At 46.1% G+C, this 19424-nt stretch overlaps 1 protein-coding gene across 3 annotated transcripts in view; it reads left to right on the top strand.

Annotated features, from left to right (window-relative positions):
• PRKCB (protein kinase C beta) overlaps positions 1–19424 on the top strand; it is a 331008-nt gene that overhangs the window by 158405 nt on the left and 153179 nt on the right. For all 3 annotated transcript variants that reach the window (XM_025983772.2, XM_025983771.2, XM_072751337.1), the window contains exons 4-5: positions 8630–8741; positions 9046–9174. In XM_025983772.2, the coding sequence (XP_025839557.1) occupies positions 8630–8741; positions 9046–9174 (241 nt within the window). The remainder of the gene's footprint in view (positions 1–8629; positions 8742–9045; positions 9175–19424) is intronic.

Here is a 19424-nt window from a genome sequence, read left to right as displayed (position 1 = left end):
TCTGAATTCTGATTGGCCCAGTTCTTCCTTCACAAACAACATGCCACTGATCAAACTTTGGTCCACTCAGCACTGGCAGGAAGCCTGAGGCCAGATGCTCTACTGTCCACTGAGCTGATGCTGTAGGTGGAAGTCTTTCTAGAAGGACAATACATAGGGTTGGCCAAGATTGGCATTTCCAGTACAATCAGAAAATTTAGCAGGTGAGAATAACCATCAACATTTTCAAAGCAGACAGTAATGGTGGAGCAGGGGTGGCTGGCTATAAAGTGCATGCTTTCAGATGCTCAGATATTATAAACCTATGATGTATTGAAGTCCTGTGGAACTGGGGCAGGAATAGAGAGAAATCGGTGGAGCATAAGAGAAAATTTAAAAGTGAACCAAAGGATACACGAGGAACGAGTGTATGAAGAGCCATTCCATACGTGTGCTGTTACAACTGGCTAAACATGAAGAAAAAAAAAAGGTCTTTTCTCAGAGCTCCTGCGAAGATGAATTTCAAGGGAAGTAGAGATTTCAGTGCAGAAAGTGAAACTGTAAGATGTTGAAGAAAAAACTGGGAAGGACTTTCTAAATATAACAGCGGGGACACAGACTGTAAAGGAAAATGGAAAAATTGGCACTTTATTTAAACACACACACACACACACACACACTTGCCTTATTGTATGTTGGAAAAAGAACAACAAAATTAAAAGGCAAGCAAAAAGCTGGGAAAATATTTACTGCCTATATCTTAGGTGAATGATTCATATCCTTACTGATTATATAGGAAACGTGTTACAACTCATTTAGAAAGAAACACACTTGAACTTAAATACGGACAAAGGCTATGGACAGAAAATTAATGAGAACAGTGAGCATGTATTAAATGTTGGTTTCCACCAGGGACTGCTGGGCAGTTTCCATGCATTCATTCATTGAACTCCCATTAGTTTAGGAAATTAGTTATTGTCTTTGTCCCACTTTCAGGCAAAAGGAGCAAACACTTAAAAGGGTTAAAGAACTGGCCCCAGAATAAAAAAGCTAATAACTTCCAGCGCCCGGGCGTTAGATTTGAACAGGGCTGTTAATTAGCCTCCAATATTGACATTGACTCCAGTGCAACTCTTAATGCAGGAAATCATATTTAAAACTCTCCCTGAGTTGACACGACAGGGGCTCGGGCCTTCCAATCAAACAATTACTTATTTGCAAAGGGGTGCTGGCTGGTAGGAGGCGTGGCGTATATCAAATGCTTGAGCAAACTGTCAGTGGACACGAACATTTACACAGCGTTATCAGCTCTATTGACTTGCTTCTCCAGGAACAAAATGAGAGATCTTCACCAAATTATAGTCTCCCCCTTTCAGCTGCGGTGAGCATGTGTGTGTGTGTGTGTGTGTGTGTGTGTGTAATTACAGCTTCTCACGTGATGCGCATTTCATGTTCACAAAACCTCAATCCACACCATCCCAATGAAGGCTTCCCTGCTTCTTTGTCTCTTGGGAAGCTTTTGTATTTTGTTTGCAGTCTGGGGTATGGCTGGTACTGTTGTGTTACCTGGCGTGGTGGTACCTGCTGAGAGATTTTTTTTCGTGGCCCCTGGATAAATGCTTAAATATCCTACTTTACATCAAAACTGTACAAAGATGCGTCTGAGTAATTTAGAATATAGATACTTCCTTATCCTGCCTCACTTTCTCCCACGAAAGGTAGCATGCCATGTAGACTCTTCTGCACCTTATTTTTTTTTCATTTTCAGTTTCACTTAAAAATATACCCTTAAGATTTCTCCGTATTAGTGCAGAAAACTCATTCTGTATACCTGAGCAGTATGCCACCATGTAGCTACATTACGATTTATTTAAGCAGCTCCCTACCTACGACACTTGGCTTATTTAAAATATTTTGCTGTTATAATTAATGCTGCAGTGAACAACCATGTGTGCATTTTATTTCCTCTGTATGCAGGTTTGTCTCTGGGATAAATTCCCGTAGTGGGACAAGTGGGTCACCAGGCAAGAAGCATTTGTACTTTTGATAGGTAGCGCGAAAGAGCAATTGGCCTACCCACCAGGAAGACATGTATCTGTGTCTCTGCAGCTTCTCAATGGAGGCTGTTGGGATGTGTGCTTTAAAATTTTATTTTAGGAGTTGGCTCTTGCACTTGAAGGTGTATTAGAAAAAAACATAATTTGCACATCAATCCCATGAGTTCACACCCTTACAGAGTTTTATTTTCAAATAGGTTTATTTAAATAAAGGGCATGCTGAGTTAAAAAAAAAAAAAAAGCTAAGTACTTATTATAGGTAGTATGTAGACATGCAGAATTAAGACGACTCAAGACTGAAGTTTGGGAAGTGTTGACATGATGATTGTTTTCTCCTCAGAATAATGAAATCAAGAGCTTATACTTCCTGTGTGGGGGACACTCTGCTGGGAGCCAATCTGTGAAGCCAGTCCATGAAGTGGGTAGTGTTTTTATACAGACTCAGAAAGGTTAAGTCACTTGCCTGAAGTCACACAGTTAACTCCAGAGTCCCTGTCTGTAACCTTTCCTCTGTTATGATGGTATTTCCAGCTGGGATTTTCAATTTCACCTTGCCCATCTGCCTCCTGGGAAGTGTGCCTTCAGGGGCTTTTGTGGCCTGTAAATGTCTAGGGATGACACAGTCCAAATTTATAGGTCGCTTTTATTCCCCCTCTGACTGATGTTGTTGGTGTATGTTTTCTTGGCTTCCAGGCTTCAATCCAGCTTCCCAATTCCTGCAGCTTTGCCTCAGCTCAGCCAAATTTCAGCCCACCTGTGAACAAAGCCACACAGCTCATTCAGACCGAGAAAGGCTATTTTAGGCTGTGACTTAGATGTTTAAAGATGTTTTTTTTTTTTTCCTCTTTGGTTTCTGATCTGTGCTTCCTTCCTCGTTAGCTGCTTGCGCCTGGAGTCAGGTGATGGACCAGAGATGCTGAGCTGGGATCTGTCCGTCCTTTGGGCCTGGGGACTTGGGTGTTCATGGTGAAGACTCTGGCTTGGGGGTGATGGTGGGGAACCCCAATCAGCCTATCACTGGCTGGTGCTGCGTTTGTGTGAGATGGAGGTTGCCATCATCTGTAACTCCCTGTCAGGTGGGAGACCATCGGGGAGGCTGAGGAGCAGGGAGGCAGCCAGGTGACACACACGTGTTCCCACTCAGCTGCCTGGCAAACATGGATTCCATTCCTGACTCTTGAAATTTCTTGCTTTGTGACTTTGAACTGAACAAGTTACCTCTCTAAGCCTCAGTTTGCTCATCTGGAATACCAGGGTAATAATCTTCTGCCATTGGCCATGATGAAGATTGAATGATGTGATACAGAACACTTTGCACAGTGCTTGGCAGATAAGTCTGTGTTTGATTCATGGTGGCATCAAAAGTCCCAATAGTTCATTATTATTTTGTTCTTGTGATTCAGCAATCTCTAGGAGCAGCATCAGAAATGGAAGGAAACGAAGAAATCCAAGCTCACCCTGTAGAAAGCTTGATGGAACCTCCCCCACACTAGTGGGGAAAGGAAGCATGCCAGGATCTCGATTCCCAGGGTGGGAGAGATGACTAGGGATCCTGGAAATCAGGGGTTGATACTGGGGTGATGATACAGTAGATTCAAAACTATTTCTGAAAGCATTTGACACTGAGCCAAGTGAACTCATTTGGGAGGTTAGAGAGCGTGTGTTCACATGGGGTAGGTTCTCAGCCAGTGGACTGTAGGGAGATTGGGGGGTTCCGAGAGAGATCATAAACCCAAATTTCTACAGGGGCCAGGCGGGGGGGGGGGGGGGGAAGCAGGCATGGTGTGAGACAATAGGGAGTGGCAGGGACTGCAGAGGACTGGAAGCCTTATCCATATCTGAAAGGGGGCAGCCACTGCTCAGCCCCCAGGAATAGGTGCCACAACTTGTGATTTTAAAGGAGCCAGATGTTTACATTTTCATCTAGCATTTCATGATTATTAAATGTAGTCAATTATCTTGAATTTTTTTAAAGTACCCTATGGAGCAAATATAGCATGTTCGCAAAGTTGATAATGGCCCACAGGCTCCAGATTGTAACTTGTGAGCATCGAGGAGGACCCAGGCCAGGGATGGAGATGGGCGATAGATGGACTGGAGGGGACCCAGTGTGTTTGGCCTGGGATGGGGGGAAAGTTCTGAGTTAGAGTCTGCCTGGGTCCGCAGGCTCATCCCAGAGCTCGTCAATGGCCACAGCCTCCAGGGCATGTATTTTGGTTAAAGGCCAGGCTGGTATCTAACTGGTATGCACTGGCATTACTGTACCAGTTTTCACAATATTGAAATACTTTAAAACTGATCGGTAAATAGCCGCCAGGGCCTCTGAGCCTCCTCTTTCTATCACTCATTCACTTCTTTCCTTGGCAGCTCCCCGCCCCCTACCTCTCCAGAGCCAGCAACTGAGGAGTTAACTCCCAGCGCAGCTAAACCTGCTGTTCCTTCTGATTGGTCAGTGGGCCATACCTGAGCCAAAGTGATTAGAAATCTCTTGATGCTCATCACTGGCTGCAGGTAACAGATGCCCCCTTAGATTGGCCATAAGCACAGGAGACACAGAGGACACAGGAGAGTCCGATGGAATGGGAGGACAGGATGCCAGGCCTAGGAGGGACTGCGACCTGGAGCTCCATCCCTCAGGTCACATGGCCTGTTGTCTTTGTTCCTCTGTTCTTGAAGCCCACTGAAAAAATAAAAAAATTAAAAAAAAGGCCACGTCAGCCCTGGAGCCCTGTGTTCCTGGCTGCCTGTGTTCCATTCACTAAACATGTGAGTCATTGGAGCCAAGCGCCTACCTCTGCACCAGTCAACCTGTGTCCGGGGGAGTGAGATGTCTCAAAGTGCAAAACCACCCCCCACCATCTCAGAGATGGCATGGGGCACACCAACAGGCATGGACAGACGCCCTGTATCATTCTCCTTGAGGATCTTGGAGTCATGGGGCCCCCAGCTGTGGGACTCTGGCTTTATTCCAAGCTCTCCCAGGTAGCAGGGGGGAGGAGGGCAGAAGTGATTGGGTGAGTGGAGCTGGTGCTTACAACTCTGAGCCATCCTGAAAGCGGAGGCCAGAGAGCCAGGTTGGAGGAGCCTCCAACAGCCTCTAAATAAACCATAAGCAAACTTTGCTCTGTCGCTTGCCCAATGGGCCTTCCTTGCTCCTGTCTGGCTCTAATCTGTCTTGCACAGTACTCTCCAAGTTACTTTCTAGAACGGCACATGCATTGCTCAGGGGCTCTCAGTGGTTAGCAGCAATGATCACAGCCCCCTAGCTGCCACCACAACTCACAGACTTCTCAATATTCACCAGCCACTGTGTGAAATGCTGTGCTTGCCGGGGCTGGGAAGCCCGGGGCAAGTCACTGCACCCCTCAGTCCTCATCTGTGAAATGGGTGTAATAAAGTACATACTTCTAGGGATGTTATGAGGATTACATGAGTTAATGCCTGGTAAATCCCTGAAAAATAGTTCCCAGATAAGTAAATGCACAATAAACACTAATTCTAACTAATTATTTATTGAGCACCTTCTATATGCCAAGTACAGTATATGCCCAGAGCAAAAATCCTTTGTTGTTTGCACCTAAGCATTGGAGAGATGGAATTAAACATGTGATTATAAGACATCGGTTTAAATGCTATGATAGAGAAGATCTGAGAAGGCAGGATATTGGTGTTTTTTTCTATTTGTTTCTCTCTGCCATTAGAATGTGAATTCGATGAGACCAGGCATTTTGGCTCCTTGCTTACAGCTGTATCCTCAATGCCTAGGAAGACCCTGGCTCTCAGTAAGCATATGCTGGGTGAATGAGTGAAGGAAGGAAGGAAGTGCTAGTGTAGTTGGACTGGAACAGAAGAGCATAAATGAAGTTGGGGAGGGAGGAGAGAAGGGAGAGAAACTCGGTGCATCCCATCCTTAGAGCCAGGCAGAGCTGGCTGTGAATCCCAGCTCAGCAGGGGGCCAGCTGGGTGACCTGGGGAGGGGGGAAATTTGTCTCTCTCTCTAGTCTGGGCTCATTTCGGTGTTGCTAAGATGGGAATAATACTTTCCAAATAGAATATCCTGAGGACTGGAGAAAGTGCCCGTGAGACATCCAGCGTACACTTGGCACATGGGCAGCTCTCAGGAAATGTTTCATTTTCCTTCCCATTCTTCCAGCCACTTGGCATCTCATCTTATTGAAGAGACATGATGGGGCGGAGAAGGTTCTTGGTAATATCTAGTCGGAAACGCTCAAGTCTTTCTCCCTGAGATATTCTGAGGAGATGCCGGTACACCGAAGGAAATTTAAACCATAATCAGAAAAAATTCTTTGCTTCTTTAAGGTCCACATATCAGGGAACCCAGAAGAGAGCACAAGAGCCAAGAAGAGAAAGAGAACTTGCTTCAGGGTTTGGAGCAGAGCTGGCTCAGGCCACTCACCCCAAAGGCCTCAGGGCTAGATCATGGGATCTGCACCCAGCTGCCTCCCCGAGGCCGAGGGAGCCAACGGGAGAGAAAGAGAAAGATGGCAGGTGCATCTTTCTGCACCTGTGCCAGCTCCGCCTTGGAATCTGACCAACTAGACCTGCTCTCCTGCTTCGAGGGGAGTAGGGAGCGAGAGATGGCCTGAGCTCCCCCTACAGGCCAACGCCAATCATGAACAGGTGTTTCCTTGGAGGAGGGTTTGAGGCACTCACTTCTCAGCTATAAGATGAACGCCCCCAAAGCCTTCAGTGACTGGAGATTTTTTTTAGTCAGGCTTATTGAGATATTGTTTTCATGCAGGGAAAATGCACCTTTTTTTTACATACAGTAAAATTCAGTACAGTTTATATATAGAGAGAACATTTCAAGAAAAAAACTCAACTCTTTAATAGCACACAAAATAATATCTACTTATTGTGTCAATTTATCTTCTTTTTCTTTTTTTAAAAGAGTTATTTATTTATTCATGAGAGACACAGAGAGAAGCAGAGACACAGGCAGAGGGAGAAGCAGGCTCCCTGCGGGGAGTCCAATGAAGGACTAGATCCCAGGACCCTGGGATCACATCCTGAGCCAAAGGCAGATGCTCAACCACTGAGCCACCCAGGCATCCTGTGTCTTTTTATTTTCACTTGTTTATTTTCTGTCTGTTACCAGAGTATGTTTTGAGTAAACATGTGACGAGCTGAACAAAGGAGGGAAGAGATGGATAGCATTATAGCAAGGACTGTTGTGTCAGATGAGCCCTGGTGCGAATCCTGGGTCCACATTCTTACCTTCTGCAGTACATTGTTTCACAGAGAAAGCAACTTTCAGGCTGGCTTTGAGAAAGAGAAGAAAGAGCTTTGTGCGGTTAGTGCAGTGACAGAAGAGAAACTCTTGAGGGAGAAAGACAACATGCAGAGCCAGAGGAGCATGTGTGGGGGTGTGAATGAGTCCTGTGTACTGAGAACATAGTGTGTGTTTAGGACACATAGTTGAGATCATAAGGGAAATGTAGTAATAATAACACAAGAGCATATACTGCTTACAGGGTGCCAGGTGGTTCTAAGATCTCTACACAGATTAATCTGTTTATTCTTCCCAGTGGGCTAATAAGCTTATAGCATTGCTATTAACTCCATTTTATAGACAAGAAAACTGAAACACAGAGATTAAGTAACTTGCCCAAAGTCATACAGCTAAGAAGAACCCAGATAGTTAATGCTTCAAAGTCTGTACTTTGAATCTTCTTACTGCACTGCTAGGTTATGAAGGGTATGCTTGTTAGTTAGGGAACTGCATAAGCTGCTGTAACGAATAGCCCCTAAATATAGTGACTTAAGCAAGACAGAAGGTAAGTTTTCCCTCAGGCGTCTGTCCAAAGGGACGAAGTCTGAGGCTAGTAGGGTAGTTTTATCCTTTCAAAACAGCTCCAGGTTTGGATCTAAGGTGTTTGGGCCCAGGGAGGCTTGCACACATTCTTTTGAACTGAATGGCCCAAAGCATACATATCCCATTCTCCAGAACTTTATTACATGGTCACACCAAGCTGCAAGGGAGGCTGGGAAATGTAGTCTCTAATTGAGTGGCTATGCTCTCTGCTCAAACGGAAAGGTTCTATTATTAAAGGAAAGGATGGGTATTTGTTGATAAAACTAGCAGTCTCTGCCACAACCTGCACACCATTCACTGAGCTTCGAACTCTGTTCTGTAGGTGACGAGGGACTAGCAAACAGCCTTTAAGCAGCAAGGTTTTATGCTCAGACTCGGGTTTTAGGTCACTCCAGAGCAATCCAGAAGCATGCTCAGAGGATAAAGAGGGAAGAAATTGGAAAAAGGGGACCTGTTTCACTGCTGTTTCTGCAGTCCTTACTGCAGGCAGGAGTCGGTTGGGCTCCCAGGTGGAGGACTTTGGGCACAGGGAATGTGCTGAGGCTGCAATGGGAGCCAGCTGCTGTCACAGTCATGTGCTCATTCAGCCACCGTTTGTCAAATGCACATCTGGGCGCAGAGCTCTGGTGATGGTCCTAATGGGCGTGAGGAACTTGGGGGCCAGGTACAGTTCTCGGTGAATTCTCCAAGATGCTGTGTGAGTCCTTGACTTGCCACACTGACACTGGTCTCTTTTGTTTGTTTCTCTTGGTCCTAGGACCCTCGGAGCAAACACAAGTTTAAGATCCACACATACTCCAGCCCCACGTTCTGTGACCACTGTGGCTCACTGCTGTATGGACTCATCCACCAGGGGATGAAATGTGACAGTAAGTACATTTGCTCAGTAGTGGCCTCTGGTAACTGGGCTGCTTCCTTATGGGCTGGGGTCCCACACATTCTCCCAAGTCCTGGGTGGGCTGGTGTGCTAGTCGTCTGCTGCTGGGAATGGAGGCTCTCAATCCAATCCAGCAGCATTTGGGGCATGTAGGGTGTGGGCTCTGCATGCATGCCGCGGCTTCAGGGAGAACAGATGGGTCCCACCTTCCCTCTGTCCATCTGGGCCTTGGTGGAGGGGTTGGAGGAGCCCTTCTGATGAGACCCAGCCTGAGCCGTGCGCCTCTGCCCTCGCAGCCTGCATGATGAACGTGCACAAGCGCTGCGTGATGAACGTCCCCAGCCTGTGCGGCACTGACCACACGGAGCGCCGCGGTCGCATCTACATCCAGGCCCACATTGAGAGGGAAGTCCTCATCGTTGTCGGTAGGTGGCACTGGGGCTCGGGTGCCCGCACTGCAGGTCCAAGCTGTTGTGGGAAGGGAAGCTGGTGGAGGCCTGGGCAGGGCAGGGCCGGAGCAGGAAGGGGACCGCAGCACGCTGCCCCATCCCAGTCCCTCCCCACTGCAGGCACCTGCGCTGGCCGGAGCTCAGCAGGTCCCCACTCCCTTTCCTTCCCTCTCCTTTTCCCACTCTTGCTCGGGGTCTGTGAGTGTGCAGTTCTGTTTGTTAAGGTAACCAAGAAGGAATGCTTGGTGCTTCTGCAAACTTTCCCAATGGGAAGAATAGTCTTGATGACAAACAAATTCTGAGTTGTGACAACTTAGGCAAGAGGGAGGGATGCAGCGTGCATTGCCGGGGCCTTTCTGTATATTTGAAGTAATTTCTTTCTTAAACCTGATGGTGTCTACCTGGGTCCCTGTTCTCTTATTCCCTATACATTTTGCACTTCTGAAATATCTCATAATAATAATAATAAGAAAGGGGATTATATAGCTGGTGGGAGGGGTGCAGGAGGACGAGGGGAGGACAAGACCAGGGCGTCTCTGTGCTCCTGGAATGGAGCGTTCATGAAATACTTGGCTCTGATGTGGGAAGCTCCAGCAAAGTGGAAACCTGGCTTTGCAGGACTCATAAATACTCAGTCATTAAGCTACAGTAAAACCCACACTCAACCAGACAAGAACAGGTCTAAAACATTGGGAGGAATTCCCTCTCATGTGCTTGGGACACAAACTATAGACTTTATAACTAATCCGTACACGAGGTTTTATGACTTGGCAGTTTGGGAAACTGATAACAGAAGGAATTGAGTTTGCAAAAATCGGTTGGCTTCTGAGGCCACAGATTGGTTCAGCAGCTGTGATGTGTTGAGCCCTATGCAGGGAGGGGCTGCACTTACACCAGGTACAAGTCGAAAAATATTCCCTGTAAAATCCAATCCCTGTTTGAAACTGAGGTTCGTGATACCCAGTGAGCTCTTCAGTAACATGCATTCCACTGAATTGCTTTTTTCCTCCCCCTCTAAAAGGAAGGCAAGTGGCTGACTTCCTTCTATCCAGATGTTTGGGGGTTTCTAGGGAGAAACAGGCTTTTTCTCACTGAGCTTCCTGGTGTTGGGGTGGGACAAAAAATGAGACTCTGCTGCCCTCTGGTGTCCTTCTCTGGGAACTGTGTTGGCTCAGGTCAGTCACTGGGGGCAGCCGACAGTTCGGAACCCATCCTGTATACATGCTCTTACTTAGTATAATACTCTCAAAGCCCATACATTGTTCCCACCACAAAGAAAAGAAATAATAATTATGTGCTACTATAGAGGTGTTAGGTGACGCTATGGCAGTAATCATATCGCAAAACATAAATGTGTCAAATCCATACATTGTACGTAAACATACACATCGTTATGTGCCAATTATGCTTCGGTAAAAAAGCCTTCTGTGTTCTCTCTTTCATCCTCACAACAACCTGTGAAATATCTGTTATGTTCGTTTTATGAATGAAGATCCTAAGGCTCGGAGGAGTTAGGCTTCTCAGAACTTACACCGTTAGTAACCAAAACAATAAAGCAAGAGCTAACATTGGAGTGTTTTTTAAATGTGTCAATCACCGTGCCGAGCACTTATGGCAATATCTTGTTTAAATTTTTTGAGCAACTCTGGGGATCCCTGGGTGGCTCAGCAGTTTGGCGCCTGCCTTCAGCCCCGATGTGATCCTGGAGTCCCTGGATCGAGTCCTGCATCAGGCTCCCTGCATGGAGCCTGCTTCTCCCTCTCTTCTGTCTGTGTCTCTGCCTCTCTCTGTGTGTCTCTCGTGAATAAATAAATAAAATCTTAAAAAAAATTTTTTTGAGCAACTCTAATGAGCTAAGCAGTAGTATTATCATTCTACTCATCAGGAGGTAGGCTTAGAGAGCCACATGCTTCATCACCTAGGTCTGTGAGACTCTAACAGGTTACTTCTTAGTTTGGTCTCCCCTCCCCCATCCACCTTATTAATTTCATTTTTGGGTTTAACTAGGTTACCTCTTATGGGCATTTCTTGGGGAGTCTTTTTCTGATGTGCAATACAGCATCCCTTCAAATTCAAGGTCAGAGTCTTCCCCCTTCCACGCAGATCTGCCCGGGCATCTCTTGATCACAAGCTGATGATTCTCTGGCAATCCCACTCTGTGCCTATGAACTGGGGATACGTAATCTCCCAGGGATGCTGTCCCAAAATGCCAGAAATAGGGTGGCTTGAAATAGCAGGAATTTATTCTGTAACTCTTCTGGAGGCTAGGAGTCTGAAATGAAAGTGTCAGCAGAGTTGGTTTGCTCTGGAATGCTCTGAGAGCGTCTGTTTCATGCCTTGCTCTTGGTTTCTGGTAATTTCCATCAGTCTTTGGTGTCCCTTGGCATCATCCCGGCCTCTGCCTTCATCATCAAATGGCATTCTTCCCTGCATGTCTCTGTGTCCAAGTTTTGTCTTCTTATAAGGACACCAGTCATTGGATTATAGCTACTCAAATCTCATATGACCTCATCTTAACTTAATCACAGCCTGAAAGCTCTCATACCCAAATAAGGTCACATTCCCAGGTACTGCGGTTGGGACATGAATATATCTTCTTTAGGGGATTATGGGTTTGACCCATAATGGGGGGAAGGGAGGCAAGTTGAGGCTCCATTAGAGTTAGGGGCAGAATGTCCCATCCTATGGAAGAAGAGCCCAAGACTCAGTGAGGCTGAACCACTTACCTGGTGTCATGAGCAGAATGGGGATGAGCACCCAGGCCTCTCGACAACAGGTCACTGTGGCCCTTGGTTGCCCCTTCACCGTGCCTAGCACAGTCTATTCTGGGCAAGGGGCTCGTTGCTTGCTTGATGATAGAGGAACCTGATGTCTGACTGCAGTTCTCTAAAAATAGAACCGAGATGGAGATTTTTGTTCAAGTGATTTATTGGGGCTGCGGGTGGGAGAAGAGAAGTAAGGGCAAAGCAAAAAAAGCTAAACAAGGGAATGGTCTCCCTTGAAGATGAGCTTCAGCCTGATTCTTCCTCTCCCTCCTGCAGGGAGTTGGTCTTTCACGGCCAGTCAGTGCTGCGGACTACACTCTGCCCCCCAACCCCCATTCATACGTTGAAGCTCTAAGTCAAGGGAATAGTGTTTGGGTGTGGGGCCTTCTCCAGGTAGTTAGGGGTTGCTGAAGTCACACTGGTGAGGTTCTGTGATGAAATAAGTGGCTTTATAAGAAGAAGAAGAGAAACAGATTTCCCTCTCTCCACCAATGTGAGGGCACAGCAAGAAAGTGGCTGTCTGCCGGCCAGGAAGAGGGCTCTCACCAGGAACCGGATTGATGTGCATCTCACATGAGACTTCCCAGCTTCCAGAACTCTGAGAAATTAGTGTTTGTTGTTTAAGTCACCTAGTCTCACCGAGCTTCCTGGACTGTCAGTCTTTGCTGCAGGCTGCTGGGGTCAGAGGCGGGAGGGTGGTGGTACCTCCTAAGCTAGGTGGCGTCTGTGTGGCCCAGGGCGATTGTCTGTACATGGGACAACTGAGCCCTTAACAGCCAACACTCAGAGCAGCTGGGGGATGAGGGCATTGGCCAGTGTGGAGGGTCTCGGACACCTGGATACCCCTCCAATCCCCCAAGCATCCTTCTGGTTTCGTGGTGGGGACTCTAGGTCCTCCTGCTTGATCCCAGCCAGATGGATCAGAGAGGGGAGAGCCCTTCCCAGCAACGCTAGTCAAGATCATCTCACTTTATCCAGACCATAGAGGCACATTCAGTGTTAGGACGTTCCACCCACCAGTCCAGGACACTTTGCTATTTTCCCTGACTGTTTCATACTCTTTGGAAATCCCAACAATTCCAGAAGCCAGCAGGTTACAGGTATTTCTGGAAGATTGAAGGTTTCCTCATCTCCGTTGGCTCTTGAATCCAGGCTCTGTCTGCTGTCAGGGATCTTGCAGGTCAAGGTCGCAATGGAAATCCCATCAGTTCTCCTTTTAAAAACCCATCAGTGGTTTCCCATTGCCCTTAGGACAGATGAATCTAATGTGGTGGTCTCATACTCAGTTCTCTGTCTCTTCTGGTTTCCTTTTACCCCTTCATCCTGTCCAGGCTGCCCCCCACCATGGGACCTGTGCACCTTCTGTTTCCTCAGTCTGGAATGCTCATCTTTGCCCCCTTGTCTTCTTCCCACAGGTAATCCTTCCCCTTCTTGTAGACCCTCAGCTCTCCTTCACTATCAGGGAACCTTCTCCTAGCTCCGCCCTACTAGACACTCATGGTATCCTGAACTTGAGCATGTGTCAGTTGCAGTGTTACATTGGGTTGATGATGTCTCTGTCTCCTCCTGGGCTTGAAGCTCCATAAGAGCAGGACAGTGTCTGCTTTGGCTCACACTTTCCCCAGCACCTTGTATGATGGACATCACTAAATATTTATTTGTAGCATCAGTGGTTGTGTGTATTACTACCAGAGGGTCCTCATGGATACCGGGACTTCACAGGTGACCCCCTAATCAGTGCTTTCTGAAGTGAGGAACTGAAGTTCAGCAGATAGCCCATTTCACACACTTATTCTTGTAGGAAGGAGACCACACAAAAAATCTTAAGGACCAGGTCCCAGGTAAACAGCTGGACCCAGACCAGGACCCACTCTTTGGAGCCATGACTAGACTACTGCAATTCCCTGGATAATGTTGAAAAGACCCAGAACAGTGGGACTTGTAGAGGAATAGAAAACCATATGGACATCAAGATGCTGAGTGTTACTGTGGGAGCACACAACATGATGTCGGCAGTGCTCCTAGAGTTTATAAAGCTTGTGTCCTTATACATATTAACCCCCTTTCAACTCACTGTCTCTCTATTAACATAACAACTGGCATCTCATTATTTACATTCCCATCTACATTATGGCCATCTGCAAATCCTTAACCATACCTATATTCGTATCCATAACTATATCTCACAAAAATTGGGACTGTTTATTTATTTTTATTTTTTTAGTTTTTAAAGATTTTATGTATTTATTCATGAGAGACACAGAGAGAGAGAGGCAGAGACATAGGTAGAGGGAGAGGCAGGCTCCCTGCGGTGAGCCTCATGTGGGACATGATCCCAGGACCCTGAGATCACCACCTGGGCTGAAGGCAGATGCTCAATCACTGAGCCACCCAGGCATCCCTGGGACTGTTTATTTAAAAAAGCAGAATGAGCAAGTTTTTTTTATCCTTCTCTTTGGGACTCCCATTCACTGCTCTCACCATTGTACTGTGCTCTACGGAACCCTACTTAGGTGGAAGTATCTCCTAGGAGACTTAGGTCCCCCCAATATTGCAGTATTTTAATCCTTTCCGAGATCTGACATTCACACATCAAAAGAAGAAGAACAACAAAGAGACATTAAGTTCTTGACAGGCAGCTGGGAAAAGTTGAGGTTACATTTCTGCACATACCTGATTCAAAAGAGGTTCTGAAAGCACTTTTCAGAGAAAGGAAATGGATGCTGAAGACTCACAGAAGACTCTCTTGTCATTTAAAGAACTGTTTCAGGGTAGAGAGGGTTTTTGCCATCATGGGGACTCTAACAAGGGGGAAAGAGTATAAGAAAACCTATGGAGGCCCTCCACATTGATATTCTTCTTGGGTATCTTTCCTCTGAAATCAATATGGCAGGATATGACCAGAAGAGCAAGGGCAGACTTAGGTGTGTGCTGTACCCTGAGGGGTGAGGTGGGACATGTGGGCCTGGCTTGGGGTGATTAGATGTTTACAGTGTGAGAAAGGTGGCATGTTATAGGCAGAAAGGTGAGATGAGCTCAGTAAGCACAGGTATTCATTGATTGATTGATTGATTGATTCATTCATTCATTCATCATTCAGGGAGGGCTAGAGTACCAGCTTGGGTCCAATGACCAATGAGATCTAGTCTCCGTCCCCAGGGAGCTCACAGCATAGTTGGGGAGATAGGCATAGATCATTGTATTGTGATGTGGCAAGCAAATATTGTGATGGTACTATGGGGGCACCCAGAGGGGCACCTGAGGTTTCCCAGAGAGGACTATGGCTGGCTTGAGCCTGTAAGATTTATAGGAATTATCTGGATGGGGCAAGCTTCATGTCAGGGTACTTGAGAAAAATAACACTGGCTACTTTTCTTGAGTGCTTGTTACATGCTTTCTATAGATCAGTCCATTAATCTTGATGGTGATCCTCTCCCGTAGGTGTTATGATCATCCCAAATTTACATGTGAGGAAACTGAGGCTCAGAGCTGGCTGAGGAACTTCCCAGTAGTCACACAGTCAGTGGTGGGTCTCAGATTTGAGCCCAAGCACTCTGGTTCCATGGCCACAGTGTCACGGTGATGCTGCATCCTGGGCAGAAGGAATAGGGTGCATGGTGCACACAAGAAGGTAGACCAGAAGCAGCAGGAGGGTGTGGGAGAGTATTAGCTGTCCAGTGTGGCTTCCTTTCCCTACATTTGGGGTACAAACTCCTCTAGAATCCATTCACTCACTCTCCCAGCCATTCACTTATTTGTTCAACAATATTGAGTTTCTACGTTTTGCCAAACATATTCTAGACCCTTGGGCAAGACAGGTCTCTTTGCCTGGATGAACCTCACAACTTGGCCAATGCCTGGAGACCCTTGAGGTCTTTCCCCACCTTTCCTCCTTCTGTTAGGAATCTCATTCTTGTCAGACTAAAATCCACTGCCTTTCAAAACCTTTTTCAAGACAGTCTGGGCCACAGAATCCCCTTCCTTTTTTTTTTTTTTTTTTAAATTTTATTTATTTATGATAGGCACACAGTGAGAGAGAGAGAGAGAGAGGCAGAGACACAGGCAGAGGGAGAAGCAGGCTCCATGCACCGGGAGCCCGACGTGGGACTCGATCCCGGGTCCCCAGGATCGCGCCCTGGGCCAAAGGCAGGCGCCAAACTGCTGCGCCACCCAGGGATCCCCAGAATCCCCTTCCTTAATGTGATCTCCTCTTTAAAACCTCTGAGGGGGCACCTGAGTGGCTCAGTGGTTGAGTGTCTGCCTTTGGCTCAGGTCGTGATCCCAGGGTCCTGGGATCGAGTCCCCCATCAGGCTCCCCACAGGGAGCCAGCTTCTCCTTTTGCCTTTGTCTCTTTCTCTCTCTCTCTCTCTCTCTCTCTTTGTGTCTAAACAAACAAATGAATAAAATCAAACCTCTGAGGTTTGGGAGTTTGCAACACCGAGCAAGAATGACCCGAAGGCTCTTTCTGCTTTTTTGCTCTGCCACATACTTCCACTGAGATGGCTGCCTGCTTTAAAGGGCAAGAGAAGAGGGGATGAAAAGGAAAATGTAAGGAAAGAAAATACAGATGGAATAATATCCTGAAATATTATCCAGCCATGCAGTATTGGCAAGGACGGAAAATGATCATAAATTAGGCCACTTGGGCCCACTAGGGGGCAGTCTCTGCCTTCAAAGCCATTCCTCCCCAAAGGACCTCTTTCCAAAGATGCCCCTTTTACAGAATGAAATGAAACCACAGCATCATGATTGTCCATAATGGAAGGTGCCACAGAGAACAGCTCAGTCCCCCCCCCCCACCTGACCCCCATTAAACACCTGAGTCACAGAGGACCAAGGAAGAAAGTAACTTGTCAAAGCCATACATCATGGAATAGGCATAGGATCCAGTTCTTGTGCATTTCTCCCATCCCTTGTACATTACCAGTTAGTATTCCCGCCCCCAAATGTTATGAGACATGTCCAACGTGCAACAAAGGTGAAAGAATTTTACAGTGAATACCATTTGTTCACCACCTAGAATCTGCTATTGATATTTATTACACTTGCTTGATCGCTAACCATCTTCCCTTACTCTCCATCAATTTGCTTATTTTTGACACATTTCAAAGCAAATTGAAGCCATCAATTCAGTTTCCCCTAAACACTTAAGCATGCACATCATCGACTGGAATACCATGCTTATTTACAGGTGTTTTTTTTTAACAGTTGAGGTAAAATTTACAAATAGTGAAGCATACATATATTCGGTGCACAACGGCTGAGTTTTGACAAATGGATTGTGCTGTGTCACCTCAACCCCCATCAAATTAATCTTCTTTCTGGATGTCACAGCTGTCATTGAGGATCTGGTAAAAGCTGTGAACACCATCTATACTCAGAAAAATGCCCAGTGTGTGCAGACATGCATGCCCCCCATGCCTCACACCCACCCGGGAGCTGCGGGAATGGGATGCCCTGGCACCTCTGATCCCTTAGACTGCATCGTAATTAATAGTGGTTGGATTTTTTTTTTTTATTTGGAGAAACTGTAATGCAGCAGAAGAGGTTTCTTGAAAACACTTCATTGTGTACTCAGTGGAAAGCAAATTCCCTTGAAGCAAACCCAGCAAGACACCTCTGTTAGGTTGTTCCTTACTGTTTTGGTAACAGATTAGTTGAGTTAAATCATATCTCCATCTGTGAAGCTCTGTTTTTTTTCTTCTTTCTTTCTTTCTTTCTTTCTTTCTTTCTTTCTTTCTTTCTTTCTTTCTTTTTTTTTTGTGTGCAGCTTAGATGGTTGTTTGCACACCATCTAAGGTCAGGGGATCCTTGGCCACCCTTCCTTTGAAGCCTTGTGGCTCTTGAGGTGGTAGGTGGGTGTCCTGGACACTTGAAAACATGGAGTGGTTTTGAGACAGGGGGGACCAAACTCTTTCTACTCAGTGTCCCTTCTCCTCTTCCTTTAATGTTTACTCTCATCGGAATGACCACTGTCTGAGGCCCTCAAACCTCAGGATACGCTGGGTACACAAACTGTTTCTAAATAATTGTGCCAAAGGGAGCACCACCAGGACCTGCAGGGCTGTGACTTGTCATTGCCTTTCGGGAAGGGGTCCAGCAAAATCTGTTATATATATATACAGACACACACACACTTGGATTTTCAGATTTCCGATTTCAGCCTTACTGAAATAAAACATTAGCATGCAAAGAAACAAAGTCCAGAACAAGCATGTTTATAGATACTCCGTTTGTGGTGGCAAAGAATTAGAGTCTGCCCAATTAGGGCACATCCATCTTGTGGGATATCATGCAGTTGTTGAAAATAGTGAATTAAAATGGGTGCATGGGGCTTCTGTGGAGCTGATTGTATTCTGGTTTTTGATCTGGGATCTAGTCACATATGTTTTCACAAACTGTACAATTAATGATTCGTATGCTTTCCTATAGTATATTGTACTTCATATTATGCTTTTATTAAACATTCGAAATAATTAAATACAGGTTAATTAATACTTAAAAATAAGGGGATGCCTGGGTGGCTCAGCGGTTGAGCGTCTGCCTTTGGCTCAGGTCATGATCCTGAGGTCCTGGGATCGAGTCTCACATCGGGCTCCCTGCAGGGAGCCTGCATCTCCCTCTGCCTGTGTCTCTGCCTCTCTTTCTCTGTGTCTCCCATGAATAAATAAATAAAATCTTTTTTAAAAAATTAAAAATAGGTTAGAGCTGGAGAAGGGTTGGCAAACTATGGCCTGTGGGCCAAGTGTGGCCCACTGCCTGTTTTTGTAAATAAAGTTTTATTGGGACATGGCCACGTCATTCATTTCCGTATTGACTGTGGCCACTTTGGTGATACAGTAGTGAGTTCATTGAGTGGCTGTGGCAGAGCTTGTATGGTCTGCAAAGCCTAAAATATTTACTTTCTGGCCCTCATTAGAAACATTTGCCAACCCTTGACCTGGAAGGACATCTTTGATGTATTATTAAGTGAGAAGATTAAGTTGCATAAAAATATATTTAGTATGATCTCATTTCGAAGAAATAAGCAGTCGCAACAGACACTTACTATGTGTGAAGTGATGTTTGTGTATTTTTATAAGGGTGGGAAGGAAGGTGTGGAAGGGTACAAACCAGGCTGTAAACATTGGGATCGCAGAAGGATTGGGAAGTGGGAACAGAGAGAGAGTGAGGCAGGGAAAGGGGCTCTCTGTATGTCTTAGGAACTGTTGCTCTGGTCGCAATAAACACAATCACCTTTGTAATTTTTCAAACATAAAATAAACACGGAAGGATCTCTGAATAAGAAAAAGGAATTCAAATGAAATTCTCCAGCAACGGTAGCAGTGAAAATTAAGTGGCTGTTGCCAGAGGCTTTGGGGAGGACTGCTGGGGGGTGTCTCAGCATGGGCAGAGTGGGACCCAGGCATTTTGAGGTGTTTCTGGGTCTTCACTGTCACTAGTGTGCGTCTTGCATAGCA

The sequence above is a fragment of the Vulpes vulpes genome, chromosome 3, assembly GCF_048418805.1.
Source record: "Vulpes vulpes isolate BD-2025 chromosome 3, VulVul3, whole genome shotgun sequence".
Lineage (NCBI taxonomy): Eukaryota > Metazoa > Chordata > Mammalia > Carnivora > Canidae > Vulpes > Vulpes vulpes.
Note: the sequence above shows the minus strand (reverse complement) of the source record. Positions and strands in the feature narration are given on the sequence as shown.